Source organism: Myotis myotis, unplaced genomic scaffold, assembly GCF_014108235.1.
Source record: "Myotis myotis isolate mMyoMyo1 unplaced genomic scaffold, mMyoMyo1.p scaffold_m19_p_25, whole genome shotgun sequence".
NCBI classification, from domain to species: domain Eukaryota; kingdom Metazoa; phylum Chordata; class Mammalia; order Chiroptera; family Vespertilionidae; genus Myotis; species Myotis myotis.
Window position 1 is genome coordinate 430,195 of NW_023416330.1, and position 19,059 is coordinate 449,253.

The 19,059-nt window shown below is 43.7% G+C and overlaps 1 protein-coding gene across 14 annotated transcripts in view; it reads right to left on the reverse strand.

Annotated features, from left to right (window-relative positions):
* The window catches only part of UBE3C (ubiquitin protein ligase E3C), a 112,803-nt gene that overhangs the window by 87,113 nt on the left and 6,631 nt on the right, over positions 1-19,059 (reverse strand). For 10 of the 14 annotated variants that reach the window (XM_036356253.1, XM_036356246.1, XM_036356251.1 and 7 more), the window contains exons 2-5: positions 8,855-8,908; positions 7,073-7,147; positions 4,379-4,525; positions 2,071-2,186 (exon numbers count right to left, since the gene is read on the reverse strand). In XM_036356253.1, coding sequence (XP_036212146.1) covers positions 2,071-2,186; positions 4,379-4,525; positions 7,073-7,147; positions 8,855-8,908 — 392 coding nt within the window. Of the gene's footprint in view, positions 1-2,070; positions 2,187-2,299; positions 2,452-4,378; positions 4,526-7,072; positions 7,148-8,854; positions 8,909-14,676; positions 14,824-19,059 lie in introns of those variants that run through there. The other 4 variants (XM_036356256.1, XM_036356250.1, XM_036356254.1 and 1 more) reach the window with 3 other exon arrangements.

Consider the following 19,059-nt stretch of genomic DNA (forward strand, 5'->3'; position numbering starts at 1 on the left):
CAAATTCACAATCGACAATGCAGATCAAAACACACGTGTGCGATTGGTGCCAGTGAGAGCTTTATATGTATTGCACGCATGCGCGAGTCAACTTAGCCTTTTATAGCTATAGAATAAACTTGCTTAATTAGACCTGCTTTCTGACGTAGCTAAACTTTTTCCAGCCCAGTGAAGCACCCCAACTTCTCTTTCAGGTAAGTGTCAGCAACACAGCAGTAAATATCAACATGAAGCAGATTATTATTGTAAGTCATGCAGGGAGAACAAAGGGTAAAATATTTAACTGCAGCAGTTTTTGACTATATTCTGCGCAGTGAGAAACCCTGAAGTCATTTTCAAGGTCCACCATTTCTTAACTTCTTTTCAGTCAGGTCAGGTTTCTAAACGTTCTAAATCATTTTCCAGCTAATTAAAAGAAAACAGGATTCCACTGAGTATCCTGTCTACCTACTCCAGGACTTCTGTGAGTATCAAATGAGATGAGGCATGGGAAAACGCTTCACAGACATTTGGTTAAAGTGTGAAATGTTTGCACCTGGCTATAAAGGAAGTCATGTTTTGGAGCTGAAGAAACTTCAAGGAGGATAGTCGTAGCTAGGTGCCGTTTATTGTTAAATGGCCTGTCGCAAGGAAGAGGAAGCCAGGTGTTGCTACGTGACGTCATTACCCGGCGCCCACAGCGACTGTTTCCGGGCTGGACTGTGAGCCGCATTTTGTGCCATGGGGTGGTGGTGGGGCTTGTGTCCCACTTGGGGGAAGCCGAGTGTTGCTTTGTGGGCGCCAGGTCCATGGTGTCATTTCTCTGTATGCGTCACAGCAGCTCATGCATTGAGGTCTGCCCCCTGGTGGTCACTGCACACCAGAGTGACCGGTCGGCTGGACACTTGGCGTATTAGCCTATTATATACAGTAGGTCCTCGGGTTACATTGGAGATCCGTTCCTACAGCACGACGTAGCACGATTTTCGCTGTAAGTCGGAACCCACCTACATAAGCACCTACGTCACTCACATGGAGCACATACCCAGCAGTAATGAAGTGCAACAGTAAAAAAAATTTAAAAGAAAGATAACAATTCCTGACCTTTACTTGTGGTAAATAAATGATAAAAAACATAAAGCACATATGTACATACATCGAAATGACGGAACTTTTTTTTTTTTAAATAAATAAATGGGAGATAGCAACATAACCACGAAATGACGTACGTCGAGTCCGACAAACCCCGAGGACTGTTTGTATAGATACTACTAAGGCTAGTGAGCTCAGATGAGGCAGATGAAGCTGAGAGCTGGTGCTGCTACGATGAAAGGCTAAGAGCTCATGGAGAGCTCAGATATGGCTACCATGTAAAGTTAGTATGCTAAAGAGGAGAGAGAGGCTGGGGAGGCAGGAGAGGCTACTGAGGCCAGAGAGCTCAGGTGCCAATATTATGTGAGGCAGTGAGTCTAAGGGCAGTGTGCAGCTGCTTAGATAATAGCTGTGGGTAGAGAGGCTAAAAATGCTGCCTTTGTGGGAAAGATATATTTGTTCACCAGCCAGTGTGTGGCTACCTGTATGGGACTGCTGTGAAGGACTGTTTTGTATGATGGCTATATGGCCACTGGCTTCTATAATAAAGGCTTCCTTATATACACCCAGAACTCCTCATGGCTTCTCGATCTAAGACCTGGTGTCCAAGAGGTCCAGTCCCTGGCAGAGGGGCTCAGACCAGACAGTTAGTGCAATGGGCAGGGTTCGAGAAGGAACCTGCCCTACAGCTGGCGTAGTCGAGCAGAATTCAGAACAATATATGGGCTCAGAACAGCAGTGCTCTAGCTGTTTCTGACACCAGGCCTCTGCCGGGTCACAGTTATCCCAGGGCACACTTGAAAGAAAATATCCCCTGGATGGTACTTTGACCTACATTTTAATGTCTACAGGCCATGTTCACCACAATTAAAAATTTTAACACACAGAATACTCCATCGTATCAAAAGCAAACAAAAAACCCCACTGTCTCAGGTACTCGTCCAGATATTCAAAGGGATCAGCACATTTACACACGCTGCCGATGACGAAGAGATTTACCTGCAACAGAGGCTCATCAACCTCTTTAAATGAAATAAGCATGTAAGTCTGTCGGATCCATCCAACTGCTGGACAAACAGAGAGCTGTGCTTAATGAGGTTCTGATACATCCATATCTGAAACAGCAAAACACACAGATTACAACTCTCAATCCACAGAGCTAGTTGTGACAAATCACCAACATTTCAAATCCCCTCAGTTGGTAAACAGACATGTAACCAACACTAACCGATCAGGCATGGTGAGAAGTGACTCCTCTGGGTCAGGTTTTATTGAGCGGTATACACATGCTGTCAATTGTCCCTTAAAATGGCACTCCGGCAGTAAGCTAAATTACTAAATTTATTACTAAAACAAAGTACACTTAAAACTCATGTAAATCTGAAACAGAAACAGTACATTTGAAAAATGAGCAATCCATACTACAAATACAGGCGACCCGAATGATGAGACTAGTTACACAGGGCACGTGTCCCCAGCACCCTCTCCTGCTGCATGCTCCAGGCAGCTCTGGCAGGAAAGGCACTCAGGCCCACTGCTCCCAGCAGGCGCTCAGGTGTGTGACGCTGAGGTGATGGATGTGCTGTTCCTCAACTAGGTGGCAGGAACCTTTCAGTGTTTATGTACACAGAATCATCACAGTGTACACTTTAAATATCCCACAGTTTTATTTGTCAGTTGTGTCTCAATGCAGCTGGGGAAAAAGTCAGGATCACAGAATCACCTCAGTGAGTTCAGCAAATATCAGATAGATCTCTAACTCGCATCCTGTTTGTATGGATGCAGCTGCCACAGATGACTCTGAAAACTCAATACCTAATGAGGAATCGCTTCTACTTTATTTGTAACACAGATCACAGGTCAAGTCACTGAAATAAACAAAGGGAGGGGGTGAGGATGGGGAGCCCTATGCTTAGTCCTGCACAGAGCACCTGACACACGCACTGGAAGTCAGGGAATCTGAAGACTGGCCAGGAGACTTCCCCACATGTAACTGATTTACTGTGTTTATATTTTTGTTTGCAAACTGAATATCAAGTTCACTCGTCACATTAACCAGGTTTGACGGCATTTAATTCTACTGATTCAGACTCTGCACAGGAGGCTTGGCCTCGTATTTGCTCAGGGCCTGGAGTCAGCATGCGCGTCCCCCTCCCAGCTCTCCAGTTGTGCCTGCTGCACCTGTGGAACCCCTGGGAGAGCAACCAGATTTTATACCTGGAGGAGGCAGGAGCAATTCCTAAGGGAAGGGTGCTCGGAGACAACCGGCTGACCGCCCCTCGCACCGCCTGTCAGCTCGTGGTGATCTTCCCTCTACCAGACCAGAGTACATGGAACCAGGACAACCTGCCGTGGTACTTTCCTGAAGCTGCTTCCTCTAAACTCAGAGAGACGCCTGGAAGGGCCAGCACTCAGGAAGTCCAGAGCGTAGGGTGGGGAGTGGGGGGTGGAGGGGAGGGGGTAGCCACTGGCACTGCCCCCTAGACCGGCTCTAGTTTATGGCATGTTCTTCCCACGGTCCAGCCCAGCTCACTCAGGAAGCAGGGCTGGGACCTGCAGCCAAACACTGGCCAAGCTGGAAGGTATGCCTTTGTCCTCTGCACCGACTGTTCATTTGTGCATCCCTATGTACTCCCACCATTAACTCACACTGCTCCTCATCACTGACATCAGAAGCCTAGACCCGCGGTCGGCAAACTGCAGCTCGCGAGCCACATGCGGCTCTTTGGCCCCTGGAGTGTGGCTCTTCCTAAGCCTTAGGAGGACCCTAATTAAGTTAATAACATTGTACCTACCTATATAGTTTAAGTTTAAAAATTTGGATCTCAAAAGAAATTTCAATCGTTGTACTGTTGATATTTGGCTCTGTTGACTAATGAGTTTGCCGACCGCTGGCCTAGACAATTTAAGTAGTTCAGTTATCCAATTATATTTTGGTTGTTTTAAGAGACCCTATAATTTGGGATTTAGACTAAATAACTTACTGATAACAGGCTATGATATTTATGATTCCCTTCACAGTGATCAAAGGCACAGGTGTGGAGGGTTCTGTATGAAACCAGGTGTCAATGACTGTCCTGGGTATGTGGTGGATGGCTCAGCACACTATTCTACTTTTTCTAATATTTGAAATTTCCATATTAAAAATTTACATCGATCTTTAAGAGGTAAAACATATCACCACAAAGACGACCTACTCCCACTGAGGAAAAGTTCATGAAGATGAGACAGTGGAGAGTTATCTGACTGCATTTAGAAACTGGAGATTCTATAAAACTAGGTTAGTGAAAACACAGTTAACACTCACCAAACGTTTTGAGTCTTCGTTCTGTTTGTAAAAAAACAGAAGCTGCCTCACCAAAAGGGTCAGGTTGGGACCATTGGCAATGGAAAGCGTGCCCCCAGCCTGGGACGAGTTAGCACAGCGGTCAAATGCAGTTCTTTGAATGGCGTACTGAAACAGAACAGCGCACAGTCAGCACGCAGGCCGCCACTGCGATAGGCAGTGTACATAAGTGTTCTCACAGGACTGGGTAAACGGGCAATTATCCTGCCATTGCCGTGGAGTTATGGGTAGCAGGTTAAATAAAACCCAAACACCTGGAATGTAATGGCAGACCCTTCAATACCCACTAAGACAGTCTTCCACCACTTTCTCCTCTTTAGATTTTTACCTGTAGTTTGGCATGTTTGTATTTTACTATTTTAAGAAACCTCACCTACCTATAGATCTTTAGGTAAATCTAAATTAATAAAAAACTAGTTACTAGGGGAAACACTATTATCAACATTAACTTTCACTAAACAGGCATACAGAAATACATACAACATAGATTCCACATCTAGGAATCCAAGGTCATTACTAGAGGTCCAGTGCACGAATTCGTGCACAGGTGGGGTTCCTCTGGGTGGCCTGCAGGGATCAGACCGAAACCCGCCGTCCAACGCCACCTGCAGCTCCTACCTGCCGCTCCTGCTCATCCTGGCCCCACTGTGCCTGCTGCAGGCTCGTGCCCAATCAGTCCCGATTAGGAGAGGCTCCCTCTGCCAAAGCAGCACGTACCAGCCATGAGCCCTGCATCTGGCAACCTCCCAAGGGGAGTGGCCTGCAGGATTGGGCTGAAACTGGCACTCTGACATCCCCTGAGGGATCCCAGATTGTGAGAGGGTGCAGGCCAAACTGAGGGACCCTACCTGGGCATGATAGGGCCGGGGAGGGACCACAGGAGGGCTCCAGGGCATGTCCGGCCCATCTTGCTCAGTCCCAATCTGCTGGACCCCAGCAGCAAGCTAACCTACTGGTCAGAGCATCTGCTCCATAGTGGTCAGTGCACATCATAGCGAACGGTTAAGCAGCCTTAGCATATCATTAGCATATTACGGTTTAATTGGTTCCATTTTTCTGCCATTTGGTCTATTTGCATATTACCCTTTTAATATATAGGACTAGAGGCCCGGTGCACAAAAATGTGTGCACTTGGGAAGGGGGGCGTCCGTCAGCCTGGCTTTTGCCCTCTCGCAGTCTGGGAACCCTCGGGGGATGTCCACCTGCTGGCTTGGGCCTACTCCCCGGGGGATCGGGCCTAAGCTGGCAGTCAGATATCCCTCTGGCAGCCAGGCAGCCCTTGGGGGATGCCCACTTGCCAGTGGGGAGCAGGCCTAAGCTGCAGTCGGACATCCTTAGGGCTGCTGAGGAGGCGGGAGAGGCTCCCACCACCACCGCTGTACTGGCAGCCATCAGCCTGGCTTGTGACTGAGCAGAGCTCCCCCTGTGGGAGCACACTGACCACCAGGGGGCAGCTCCTGCATTGAGTGCCTGCCACCTGGTGGTGTGTGTCATAGTGACCAGTCATTCCCAGTCGTTCTGCTGTTAGGGTCAATTTGCATATTACCCTTTTATTATATAGGATAGAGGCCTGGTGCATGGGTGGGGGGCCAGCTGGTTTGCCCTGAACGGTGTCCCGGATCAGGGTGGGGGTCTCGCTGGGGTGCCTGGCCAGCCTGGGTGAGGTGCTGATGGCTGTTTGCACGCTGGCCACAGCCCCTTCAGTGTGGGGGTCCCCGCTGGGGTGCCTGGCCAGACTGGGTGAGGGGCTGATGGCTGTTTGCAGGCTGGCCACAGCCCCTTCAGGGTTGGGGGGGTGGGGGGGTCCTGCTGGAGTGCCTGGCCAGCCTGGGTGAGGGGCTGATGGCTGTTTGCAGGCTGGCCACAGCCCCCAGCCACCCAAGCTCCCAGTGGAGGCTGGCTGGAAGCAGATATCTGGGATTTATATTTTTTCTATAATTGAAACTTTGTTGCCTTCAGCAGAGGCCAGAGCCAGCCAGGGCAGGGGGGAAGCTTGGCTTCCTCCATCGCAGGGGCAACCAAGCCTCCTTCTTGCTCCAGCTCCGTGGCTGCTGGCCACCATCTTGGTTGGGTTAATTTGCATATAGCCGCTCTGATTGGCTGGTGGGCGTGCCTTGGGGTGTAGCAAAGGTACGGTCAATTTGCATGTTTCTCTTTTATTAGATTAGACCAGAGGCCTGGTGTGCAAAATTTGTGAGTGGGGGAAGGGGGGTGGTCCCTCAGCCCAGCCTGCACCCTATTGCAATCCGGGACCCCTCAGGTAGGGTCCCTAGGCCTGGCTGGGCCTATTGGAGCTTTCCTTCCCCCAGCTGCCAACAGCTGGCCCTGTCCCCACCGCTGCTTACCATCTGTGCAGCACTGCCACCCTTTCCCCCTTCCACCGGTCGCCTCCCTCTGCAGGCAACAGGTGAGGAGTGTGACCGCTTGGCTAGCCTGGGCCTCCCTCTGCAGGGCGATCGTGGGGCGATGGCCGGGCCCCCTTACCAAATGCATTGCACTCGCCTTGGCTGGCCTGGTGCCAGTGCATGTCATAGTGTGGTCGTCCGGATGGTAATTCTGTTTGGTCATTTGGTCAATTTGCATATTATGCTTTTATTATTATAGATAAGCACTCATATGCCTTTCTGACCATTCTCAGTTTATAAACAGACTTACTTGCTGTTTTCTGTCTCGATAGCCTCGAATAAATGACTGAATAATTATTGCGTTTTTCAATCTTCGCCTTTCTTCCTGAATAAAGGAGGAAGGAGGGAACAGTCAGTCAGAATCAGTGAAAATAACATTTAGTTAGTAAAGACTTAAAAACTACAGCTATATAATTCACATAGCACAAAATTCACTTTTTAAACTATACCATCACCAATTTTTACTATATTCAAATTTGTGCAACCATCTATCTAATTTTAGAACACTTTCATCACCCGCTCCCCAAAATAACCATGTACCTATTAGCAGTCACCATCATTCCCTGTCCTGGCTTCCCCTACTTCCATGCCCTTGGCAACCACTTGAACTTTCTGTCTGTACTCTGGCTATTTCATATAGTGAAATCACAGAATAAGTGGCTTTTAAAAAATATATATCTTTTTATTGATTTCAGAGAGAGGAAGGAAGAGGGAGAGAGGGAAATAGAAACATCAATGAGAATCATTGATTGGTGCCTCCTGCACACCCCCTACTAGGGACTGAGCTGCAACCTGGGCACGTGCCCTAACCGAGATTTAAACTGGTGCCCAGGACGATACTTAACCGAGCCACACTGGTCGGGCTGTGGCTTTTTCACTTGGCATGAAGTATGTTTGTTGTAAAATAATTTATTTTTTATTTTTTTGAAGAAGCATGGAAGAGACAGAGAGAGAAACATCGATGTGAGAGAGACATATGGATTCTATGCCTCCCACACACTCCCCAACCAGGACCTGAGGGATCAGGAATCAGAGCCTGCAACCCAGGTATGTGCCCTTGATGGGAATCGGACCCAGGACACTTTAGTACATGGGCTGACACTCTATCCACTGAGCCAAACCAGCTAGGGCTGGTATGACGTTTTTTAAGGTTCACCCACATTGTATCACATATCAGTCTTTCAGTCCTTTTTATGGCCAATTAATATCCACTGTATGGCTGCCTCACGTTGAGTTTACCAGCCAATGGACATTTGTGCTTCCACTTTGGGCTACTATGAGCAATACTGCTATGGACAGTCATGAACAGTTTTGCATGGACAAACGGTTTTTATTTCTCTTGGGTGAATACAGGCGTGAAACTAATACCTGAGGAACTGCGGACTGTTTTCCAGAATGGCTTCACTATTTTACAATCCCACCAGAATAGTGACTTTTTTTTTAGGATTTGGTTTTAAATATTAAAAGAATACAGACAGGCAATACAAACACCTATTTTAAGGGTCACATCTTTGTTTCAAAGCAGAAAACTCCGATTTTTCCTGACTTAAGACTGTCTTCAGTGACCTAGCAAAATAATGTATTCATTAATATTAAAGCATTGTAGGCACCACGTTTGACAGCCTGCTGTGTGCCAGCCCTAAGAAAGACCCTTCACGTGCACCTGTACAATAACCTTCCAGGTGAGAATTTCTCTTGTTTTAAAGATGCAGAAACTGAGGGTCAGCAGTCAAACTCAGGCTGACACTAAACTGGGTACTCCATCTCCCACGTGGTACTGCTTCATGCCTTTTAGGAATGCCGCATAATCCACAGACTGCCCTTTTGTCCATCTTTCCTACATTGGTGTCAGGATAAATGCTTTACTGTAAAATCCAACAAATCCAGAAATGTTTTTAAAGCTCAATATATACACGTAAGTATACATATAGTCCATCACACTGAACACACACACACACACATATATATATAAAACAGTAAAACCCAGAATTAAAAAATACTTATTTATAGACGATTAAAAAACTGTTTTTACCTCTCTTTTTCTTCTTTCTTCCTGAGTACGATGTAAAAGAGAAGCCTTTTCTTCCTAAACATAAAGAGAAAAATTATAGAATGTTTTGACCCAAAAAGGATTCTAAAGATCATCCAATCAAACCAACTGACTTATCAAGAAATCTGAGGCACAAGAGGTTAAATGGTTTTCAGAGGTCACAAATCTAATTAAAGTTAGTACTTCAGTAGTTTCCTAAGAACAAAACCTATTTCTTCACACACAGTGAGTTCGAGTGAAACAGGAGATATGAATGAGATTGGTCACTGTATCAATGCCAATACCCTGCTTGTGACAACGACTACTTTTGCAAAGTACAGCCCCCAGGGGAAATGAAGCAATGTCAAGGAGGGAATCTTTCTATATTATTTCTAACAGCTGCACAGAAGTCTACAATTATCTTAAAACAAATTTCAATGGAAAAATCAATTTCTTTATGGTTATCAAATTAACAAATTTTAATGTTTTTTCATCATAAATAAAACTGCATTTTGAACAAAGTTACTCAGTACATAGAAAAGACTAAATAAGTGGGACAATTAAACATTTCAAATAGAATAAAAATATCCTCCCACCTGGCCAGTGTGGCTCAGTTCAGAGTCAATATATGAACCAGGAGATTAAAAATAGTGGCAGAGTAAGTGGATGCTGCACGGACATGCTCCCAGAAACAAACTGTAATTACAACTAAAATACAGAAAAATTTCCTGAATAATCAACAGAAAACTGGCAGGAGAGAACCCCAATACCAGAGGACCAAAAGTGGAGACGGCATAGAAACTGGTAGGAGGGGCGGAGGCGCGAAAGGACTGGCCGGGCCAGCACCCACAAATGGCAACTGAAGTCCCGGAGAGATATCTCAGCTGTGATGGGGAGCCACAGAGAACTCTGGGATCTAATCCCCAAGCTGGGCCCCCCAGAAGATAGCACCACAACTGAGAAGGGTACCCACCTAACATCTGGCTGTGAAAAGCAGCAGGCTGCTGTCTGCCAGGGAGTGACAGCTGGAAATTCAGGCATCCTCTTAAAGGACCAACACACAAAATTCCCTGTGGAGCCACCCACCTTGTGCTCCAGCAGAGGGAGGGCAGAGTGGACTGGAGCTGTGCAAGCAGAAGCCAGGACTGGGGACATGGAGGTTAGAACTCAGAAGGCAGACACCCCCAGTTTCCTATGCTGAGTCATTCCCTCATGCAGTGGAGAACATCTAACCCACACAGACATTTGCCTTGCCTGGGGGGTCAGACAGTTGACACACCCTTTTGGAAAACACCTTGCCCTGAGGCCACTTAAGAGACTAAAAATAACAATTAGCCTCCACCCAGAAGCAAGTGCCCCACCTATTAAAAAAAACTCTCACCACACTTGAGGAGGATTGCCTGGGAGCAATTTCAAATTGGAATCCTATCAGTCTGTGGACAGAGGTGGTCTCTGGAGGCTTTGAGTCTTTGCCTGATCTAATTAGCCAGGAGCAGCGTTTGATACTGTCCTGCACTAGAGATTGAGAGGTGTAGAGGATCTACCTAATACAGTCACAAACCCAAACAGGCAGCCAAAATGAGGAGACAAAGAAACAACCTCCAAATGAAAGAACTAGTGATTCTCTAGAAGAGGAGATAAATAAAGCAGTGATAAGAAATTTATCTGAAACAGAGTTCAGAGTAATGATGTTAAAAATGCTCAACAGTATGAAAAAAGATATAGTAACTATGAAAAAAGAACAGTTTGAGATAAAGAATGACATAACACAAATAAAGGACACATTGGAAGGAGTACACAGCAGATTAGGGGAAGCTGAGGATCAAATCAGTGAATTAAAGGACAGTTGAAAATATCACTCAATTAGAGAACCAAAAAGAAAAAACAAGTAAAAAAACAGGAGGACAGCTTAAGGGAGCTGTGGGACAATGTGAAACGTAACAATATTAGAATGATAGGTGTGCCAGAAGAGGCAGAAAGGGAGAAAGGAATAGAGAAGGTGTTTGAAGAAATAATGGTAGAAAACGTCCCTAAACCTGGTAAAGGAAAAAGTCACGTAAGTTCAGGAGGCACAGAGAACCCCAAACAAGAAGAACACAAACAGACCCACACCCAGACACATCATAATTAAAATGCCAAAAATTAAAGACAAAGAGAGAATCTTAAAGGCAGCAAGGGAAAAGAAAACTGTTACCTACAAAGGAGTTCCCATAAGGCTGACACCTGATTTCTCATCAGAAAGGCCAGAAGGGAATGGCATAAGTACTCAAGGAAATGGAAAGCAAGGAGCTGAGACCAAGATTACCATATCCAGCAAGGCTATCATTCAAAATAGACGGTCAAATAAAGAGCTTCCCAGACCAAAAAAAAAGGCTAACGGAGTTCATCACCACCAAGCCAGCATTACAAGAAATGCTAAAGGGACTGCTGTAAGGGATTGCTGAGAAGAAGAAACAGAGAGAGAAACCTAGCCATGCAGAATTAAAATGGCTATAAATAGGTACCTCTCAATAATAAACCTAAATGTAAATGGATTAAATGCTCCAATCAAAAGGTGTAGAGTAGCTGAATGGATACAAAAACATGACCCAAGTATATGCTGTCTACAAGAGACCTACCTCAAAGCAAAAGACACACACAGGATGAAAGTGAAGGGATGGAAAAAAAATTCCATGCAAATGGAAAAAAAAAAAGCTGAAGTAGCAACACTCATATCCGACATAATAGACTTTTAAAAAATCATGCTGCCCTAACCGGTTTGGCTCAGTGGATAGAGTGTCAGCCTGCGGACTGAGGGTCCCAGGTTCGATTCTAGTCAAAGCCATGTACCTTGGTTGCAGACACAACCCCAGTAGGGGGTATGCAGGAGCAGCTGATGGATGTTTCTCGCTCATCAATGTTTCTAACTCTCTATCCCTCACCCTTCCTCTCTGTAAAATAATCAATAAAATATATATATTTAAAAACACAAAAAACATCATGTTAAGCGAAATAAGCAAGTTGGAGAAAAGATAAATACCATATGATCTCACTCATTTGTCGAATGTAATGAACAACATAAACTGATGAACTAAAACAGAGCCAGTGGAGGGAAAAATATTCTAAAATACAATAGAAGTAATCCTGTTATTTGCAGATTTTTAATACTTCCTACAACTTTTGTGATATCATTCTATGTTAGTACAGTTTTGGTAATATTATTATACTTGAGTCCTTTTATTCTTGAAATATTGATGTTTATTGCATGTAACATTATCATGTTTAAAATCATTTTTCTTGCCAAAAAAAAATCACTCAATCAGAGAATCAAAAAGAAAAAACAATTAAAAAATAGGACTACAGCTTAAGGGAGCTGTGGGACAACATGAACGTAACAACATTAGAATAGCAGGTGTGCCAGAAGAGGCAGAAAGGGATAGAGAAAGTCTTTGAAGAAATAATGGCAGAAAACTTCCCTAACCTGGTAAAGGAAAAAGTCATATAAATTCAGGAGGCAGAGAGAACCCCAAGCAAGAAGAACCAAAACAGGCCCATGCCCAGACACATCATAATTAAAATATATGAACCAGGAGGTCATGGTTCGATTTCTGGTCAGGGCACATGCCTGGTTGTGAGGTCAATTCCCAGAAGGGAGCACGCAGGAGGTAGCTGATCAATGATTCTCTCTCATCACTGATATTTCTTATTTTTTTAAAATATATTTTTATTTATTTCAGAGAGGAAGGGAGAAGAAATAGATAGAAACATCAATGATGAGAGAGAAATCACTGATTGGCAGCTTCCTACACGCCCCCCCCCCCCCCCCCCGCCCCGGGGATTGAGCCTGCAACCCAGGCATGTGCCCTTGACCATAATCAAACCCGGGACCCTTGAGTCTGCATGCTGATGCTCTATCCACTGAGCCAAATCAGCTAAGGCTCATTACTGATATTTCTATCTCTCTCCCCCTCTCCCTTCCTCTCTGAAATCAATAAAAAATGTGTTTTTTTAAAAAAACCTCCCCTCCCCAGAACTATTCCAGACTATAGAGCATAGACATTTTATTTTTGTAAATTTAATACAAAATAAAGTCAAAGGTCAAAGATGTTATAAATGAATTCTTAGAAAAATTAGTACACTTAAACTTTTTAACAAAAATATATACCCTATTAAAAGACTGTTGGAAAACAAGTAATCACTAATTTAAAATTATACATTGAGCCCAGCCGGTGTGGCTCAGTGGTTGTGTGTAGTAGACCCATGAAACAGGAGATCAGGGCTCATTCGATTCCTGGGGTTGTGGGCTCAATCCCAAGTGGGGGCATGCAGAAGGCAGCCGATCAATGATTATCTCTCCAGATGTTTCTATCTCTCACCACCCTTCCTCTCTGAAATCAATAAAAAAAATTTTTTAAAAGAAAAAGGAGGGGAATGGGAAATCTAGAGTATAAAGTACAAAGTTATGTTCAGAACTATGGAAAGCTTACAGATAAAAAGTGTCACATTTCTGGTCATTATCTTTATTTATGAACAGAACTGGTTGGTATGTTTATATCAACAACTAGAGCCCCAGTGCACGAAGTCATGCACAGGTGGGGACCCTTGGCCTGGTCTGCGATCGGGCCAATAGGAGCCGGCCAGTCAGGGAGGGACTGTGGGAGGGCTCCAGGGCATGTCCCGCCCTCTCGCCTAGTCCTGATGCACTGGACCACAGCAGCAAGCTAACCTACCAGTCGGAGTGTTTGCCCCCCCCCCCCCCCCCCCCCGTGGTCAGTGCGCATCACAGCAACTGGTCGAGCAGTTGACTGAACAGATGACCAATCAGTCAGACACTTAGCATATTATGCTTTTATTATATAGGATTTATTTTCCTTCTATTTCTATTTGTCCAAATTTAATGTGTTTTCATCATTTGATCATAACTAAAAACCTCGGATTTCCTGAAATAGTATACTCTGTTATAATTACAAAAAACATACTTAATATCTGAAATTTAATAAACCAACACTTTACCTTAAAAAAAGGTACATGCTGGCCAAAGTCACTAAATTTACTTTCACACACAGATGAGCTTAGTCATCACTAATCTAAAAGTTCAGAGCTCATGCGATTTGCATTACCACGTCCCTGTCATCTGCTTCAATGTCTGGTACATGTAGGTGCTCAATAAATATTTTCACAGTGAGAGAATGAACATTTCCCTAAGTAAAACAAAACAGTCTAATAGAAGGAGAAACCATACCATTGCAATATTTTCAAATCAAAATAGGTACTAAGTATCAAAAAGCTTAATTGAAATCTAATCCAACACTAGACTTTCTCAGGAATTTTGAGTTTGAAGCCCAGTGATCTATAACATAAGCCTAGAGTCAGTTATAGCAGAAACCAGTGGGAGTGGGACACACTGGTGGGAACAAAAGTCACGTGCACTACACTTTATGCAGCAATGAGAGCACAGAGGATGGAAGGTCAGGGAGGACCATTTATCTTAATGCCCCTGGAGAGGGAGGGAAGAGAGCAGGAAGGGTACTCCTGGGCCTGGAGACCTCCGTCCTCCTCCTCCTCCTCCACCAGGGTCTCACAGGTGGCCCTTTGCCATCTCCACAAGGTCTACCACACCTATACTATCTGTACCACTGACTTCTGAAACTTTTATTTTTAATTTTAGACCAAAAAAAATTGCAGAATGATCACAAGAGTTCTCTTATCCCTTCTATCTTTTTCCCATTCCCCCTCCATAACTGGAGTAAAATTAGAAAAAATAAGAAATTAACACAGGTACAGTATTACTAACTACACTACAGACTTTGTTAGAAATTCACCAATTTCCCACTGATGATTTTTACCTGTTCTAGGATCCCATCCAGATCCTCACTGGACTTACTCTTTCTTCTTAATTCCCACCAATGTGAAACTCCATCTCTGTCTTTCACATCCTGGACTCTGTCCTTGATTTGGGTTTTTCCGATATTCTCTCACAATTAGTGATAGCTCTGAATGTTAATCATAGAGTAAAATATATATCATGACTCCAGTTACATAAACAATCAAATACATATAGGAGAGAAGAAAAACCTCTTCCTCAGAATTTATTCAGTTAATGAATGTAGAGGAAAGAGGCATACAGCCTACCGCCCTGTGCTAAAGCTAGCAGGCCAAAGCCTGAGCAAAAACCAGAGCTTCCTGATCTCTGAGTATCTTCCTCAGGACACTTAGTAACCACCAAGAGAAAGACAGTGGGAACCCAGAAGACACCAACCGCACAACCAGGCGAATCTCACCAGGAGTAAGGTACAAGGCCATCAGGCACCACCATTGGACAGAGGCAAAGGATACAAAACTTTTATCTTGACAAAAGACTCCTTTTCAACTTAATTATAGTCCTCTCAAGAGGAACCTTGCATCGCTCACTACACTAAATATAAAGCCTGTAACACTGACAAAGTATAAAGTACATACTCCTGAAAATAAACACAATGAAGACAAAAGTGCAGTTACATTTTAAATTAACTAGATTAAAAAATAAACACTGATTAGAACAAAACATCATATATTTATTTCTGAAAAGCCCCATCTGGAAACTAAGTTTTTTAAAGCAAAGAACTATGAGGAGCTATGTAAAATTCAAGAGAAACGCACTGGCATTAAAAAAAAATTTTATATTAAAAACAGATAATGCTAACTTCCATGTTTATCATTAGCTCAAGCACCTGGTATTTAACACCCTTCTCTGACACAGCTGGATTCTTAAAATGAATCTATAACCAAAACACTAAGTGTGATTTTGGTTTAACAAACTTTTGTTTCAAGAAGGCATCAAGGGTCTGACCTTTTGAAAGTGGCCTTCTATCCAGTAATGTTCTCGGTGATTTTTTTTAAAGGAGGTGGGGCTTGTTTCTATCCATTCACCATACTCATGGAGCTTACTCTTAACTTTATAAATGTGGGATGCAAAATACTTTGTTCAAGCTTTTCACAATTCTTTCCCCCACATGACGGTGTGTATCCCATGGTTCCAGGTCAAGGGGAGACCTTCCTGTTTCCAGCATAGGGGACCTGCCCATATCTTCACAAAGCTGGAGGATGAAGGCCACTGCCTTGAACAGGGCGATGCACTGACACTCATAGGTACTACTCTTTTTATATATATGCTAGAGGCCCGGTGCACAAAAATTTGTACACTAGGGGGGAGAGTGGGGAGGACTGTGCCCTCTCACAGTCCGGGAGCCCTCAGGGGATGTCCCCATCCTCTGCCTGCTGGCACTCGCCTTGGCTGGCCTGGCACTGCCTGCTTGCCGGCGCCAGCCCTGCCCCCCGCCAACTGGTCGTTCCATTGTTCAATCAATTTGCATATCACACTTTTATTATATAGGATATATTATTGATTTCAGAGAGAAAGGGAGAGGGAGAGAGAGAGAAATAGAAACATCCATGATGAGTGAGAATCATTGATCAGCTGCCTCCTACATGCCCCCCACTGGGGATCGAGCCCGCAATCCAAGCATGTGCCTTTGACCGGAATTGAACCCGGAACGCTCCAGTCCGCAGGCCAACACTCTATCCACTGAGCCAAACCAGCCAGGGTGGTACTACTCTTAACTAGCCTCTCATTTGTGAGATTTACAGGACTGCCTTTGGATACGAAGGTCATTTCTGATGGAATCACTGACATCACACGTGTGTCTATGTTACTGTTTGTCACAAAGTCACCAACATATTTTAAAAAAATTTCCTCTAGTTTATGAGATAGACAGAACATGTCCTCGAGGGCTTGTCTATTCAAGCCCTCATGTTTGTCAAACAACAAAGGGTTATTGCAGTTAAACGTATCGGAGACGACTCAGTTTGCAGTGAGCAACAGCAACCCCGTCTTCCCTGGTGGACAACCAGCTGCCCCAAATACCTGGCCTAGCTATACGTAGACAAGGCACTTAATTACCAAAAGAACCTTACCGATATGCTCTTGGCTATCACTTGTCATCACAACTTTTATGCGTTTGGCCACCTGGCAGCTCCAGACTGCAGTCAGATACAATACCACAGATAAACTGACTTTCCAATTGTAATTCCCCTGTCATATGGGGACTTGCTTTCAGGCTGTTTAGAAGACTTTCCTGTTGTTCCCAAAAGTTTAACAGTTTGCCTTTTCGTTTCAATATAAAGCTTGAGTGATGGTTTCTCACTGGAATTTTGCTCATAATGAGATAGCTTCACTCTCTCAGATTTCAAAATCTTCATTACATTTGTTTTTGTTTTTGTTTTCTATGCAGTCAGCAAGTTTACAAGACTAAAAGCCCATTCTAGTGGGTCATTACTTCATCCTTATTTTATGAAGACAAATGGCAACCATCTATCCTTGACTCTCTCCCTCCCAGGAGCATGCCCACACCTTCCCTTTCCCAGAGGTGCTTTACCTTTACCTTTCTCCCTCCTAAGCTCCAACGGTCCTTGTTTTGCCTCCGAACTTGCTAAATAAACTTCATCTTATTAAAGATAAAATTATGCCCGATGGTGTGGCTCAGTGGTTGAGCATCGACCTATGAATCAGGAGGTCTCAGTTCAATTCCCGGTCAGGGCACATGCTGGGATTGCAGGCTGGATTCCCAGAGGGGGTGTCCAGGAGGCAGCCATCAATGATTCTGTCTCATCACTAATGTTTCTATCTCTCTCTCCCTCTCCCTTTCTCTTTGAAATCAGTAAAAATATAAAATAAATAAATAATCATAACTCCCTTAGTACCTTACTTTATAAGGCAACGTTCACCTTTAGGCTTTCAAAATGATACTGTTTTTCATTAACCCCTAATCCATGTCAGACTCAGAAAAAATAAAGGCAGAGTCATGATCCTAAGTCAAAATTACGAATACCTACACGTGGCGCACACTAGCAAATAGTTGTCACCTTCTGAAAGTGAAAATTTGCCATGCTGCTAATAAAAATGAACCACCAAACCTACAACAACACACAGGAGAGCCAGCATATAGGGATCCACGCTAGCGATACAGACCAGGGCTACACAGAGCCCATGCTGTGCCTGTACACACAGACGCAACCACGGAAGCTGATGATGCCTGCACCTGGCTCACCACAAAGCTCCCCAGTTCACCTCACCATCAACACGCATCTCAGGGAAATCACAGGTTTGATATCCTAATTAGGTTTCTACTGACACTGAAATAAATACTACTAAATTTTAAAGATGTTCCTTCATATACCACTAAATCATCACACACAATACTTTGGGACAGACAATGACCTACGCTAACGAGGTCAAAGCATGAGTAAACAAGTCGATGTCAGAGATCTCCAGGGAGGAGCAAACAGAAATGGAGGTAAGAAATAGAAATCTAGCCCTAACTGGTTTGGCTCAGTGGATAGATGCCAGTCGGGGGCATGTACCTTGGTTGTGGGCATGTAGCCAGTGGGGAGTGTGCAGGAGGCAGCTGTTTGATGTTTCTTTCTCTCGATGTTTCTAACTCTCTATCCCTATCCCTTCCTCTCTGTAAAAAATCAATAAAATGTATTTTAAAAAAAATAGAAATCTATAGAGAAAAGTGTATTACTCAATAGTGTTGGGCAACTGAGTAGCCTAAACAAATGACGTCGTATACCTAGTCTTCACATCAAAATGGCTTCCTAATGAACCTAAGATTTATATGCAGACACAGCACCATGGGAAGATAATGTGGGAATAAAATAAATCTCAAAGAGGAAGAAGACTTTCTAAGAAAGATATCACATATTAAGTCTATGTTACTGTTGTCATTAAGTTATTTAAGCTCCTAAGTCACTTAAGAATGATGAATTTGACCACATAAAATTAAAACTTTCTGCACAGAAAAATATCATAACCAAGGTTTAAAAAAGCGACAAAGTGGTAATAAATATTTGTAACACTGCAAAATGAACATTTGTAAAAGCTCAATAATAATAATTATAATTATAATAATAATAATCAATAATAATTTTAAAAGATTAATAATCAAATAGGAAAATTAGCAAAAGTTATAAATAGTACATAGGAAATAAACAAAAATATCATTTAAACATAGGAAATTAATTTTACTCATTTTTGGAAAAAATGCCATAACACAGTGAAATTGGCTTTTTCACCTATGTAATCAGCAAGCGACACCTCAGGACAGGCTGTGAGGTGCAGACAGAGGACAGCAGCTACGTCCATGCACTGACATAACCCTTAACGGGCGATCTGGAAATATCTACAAAAA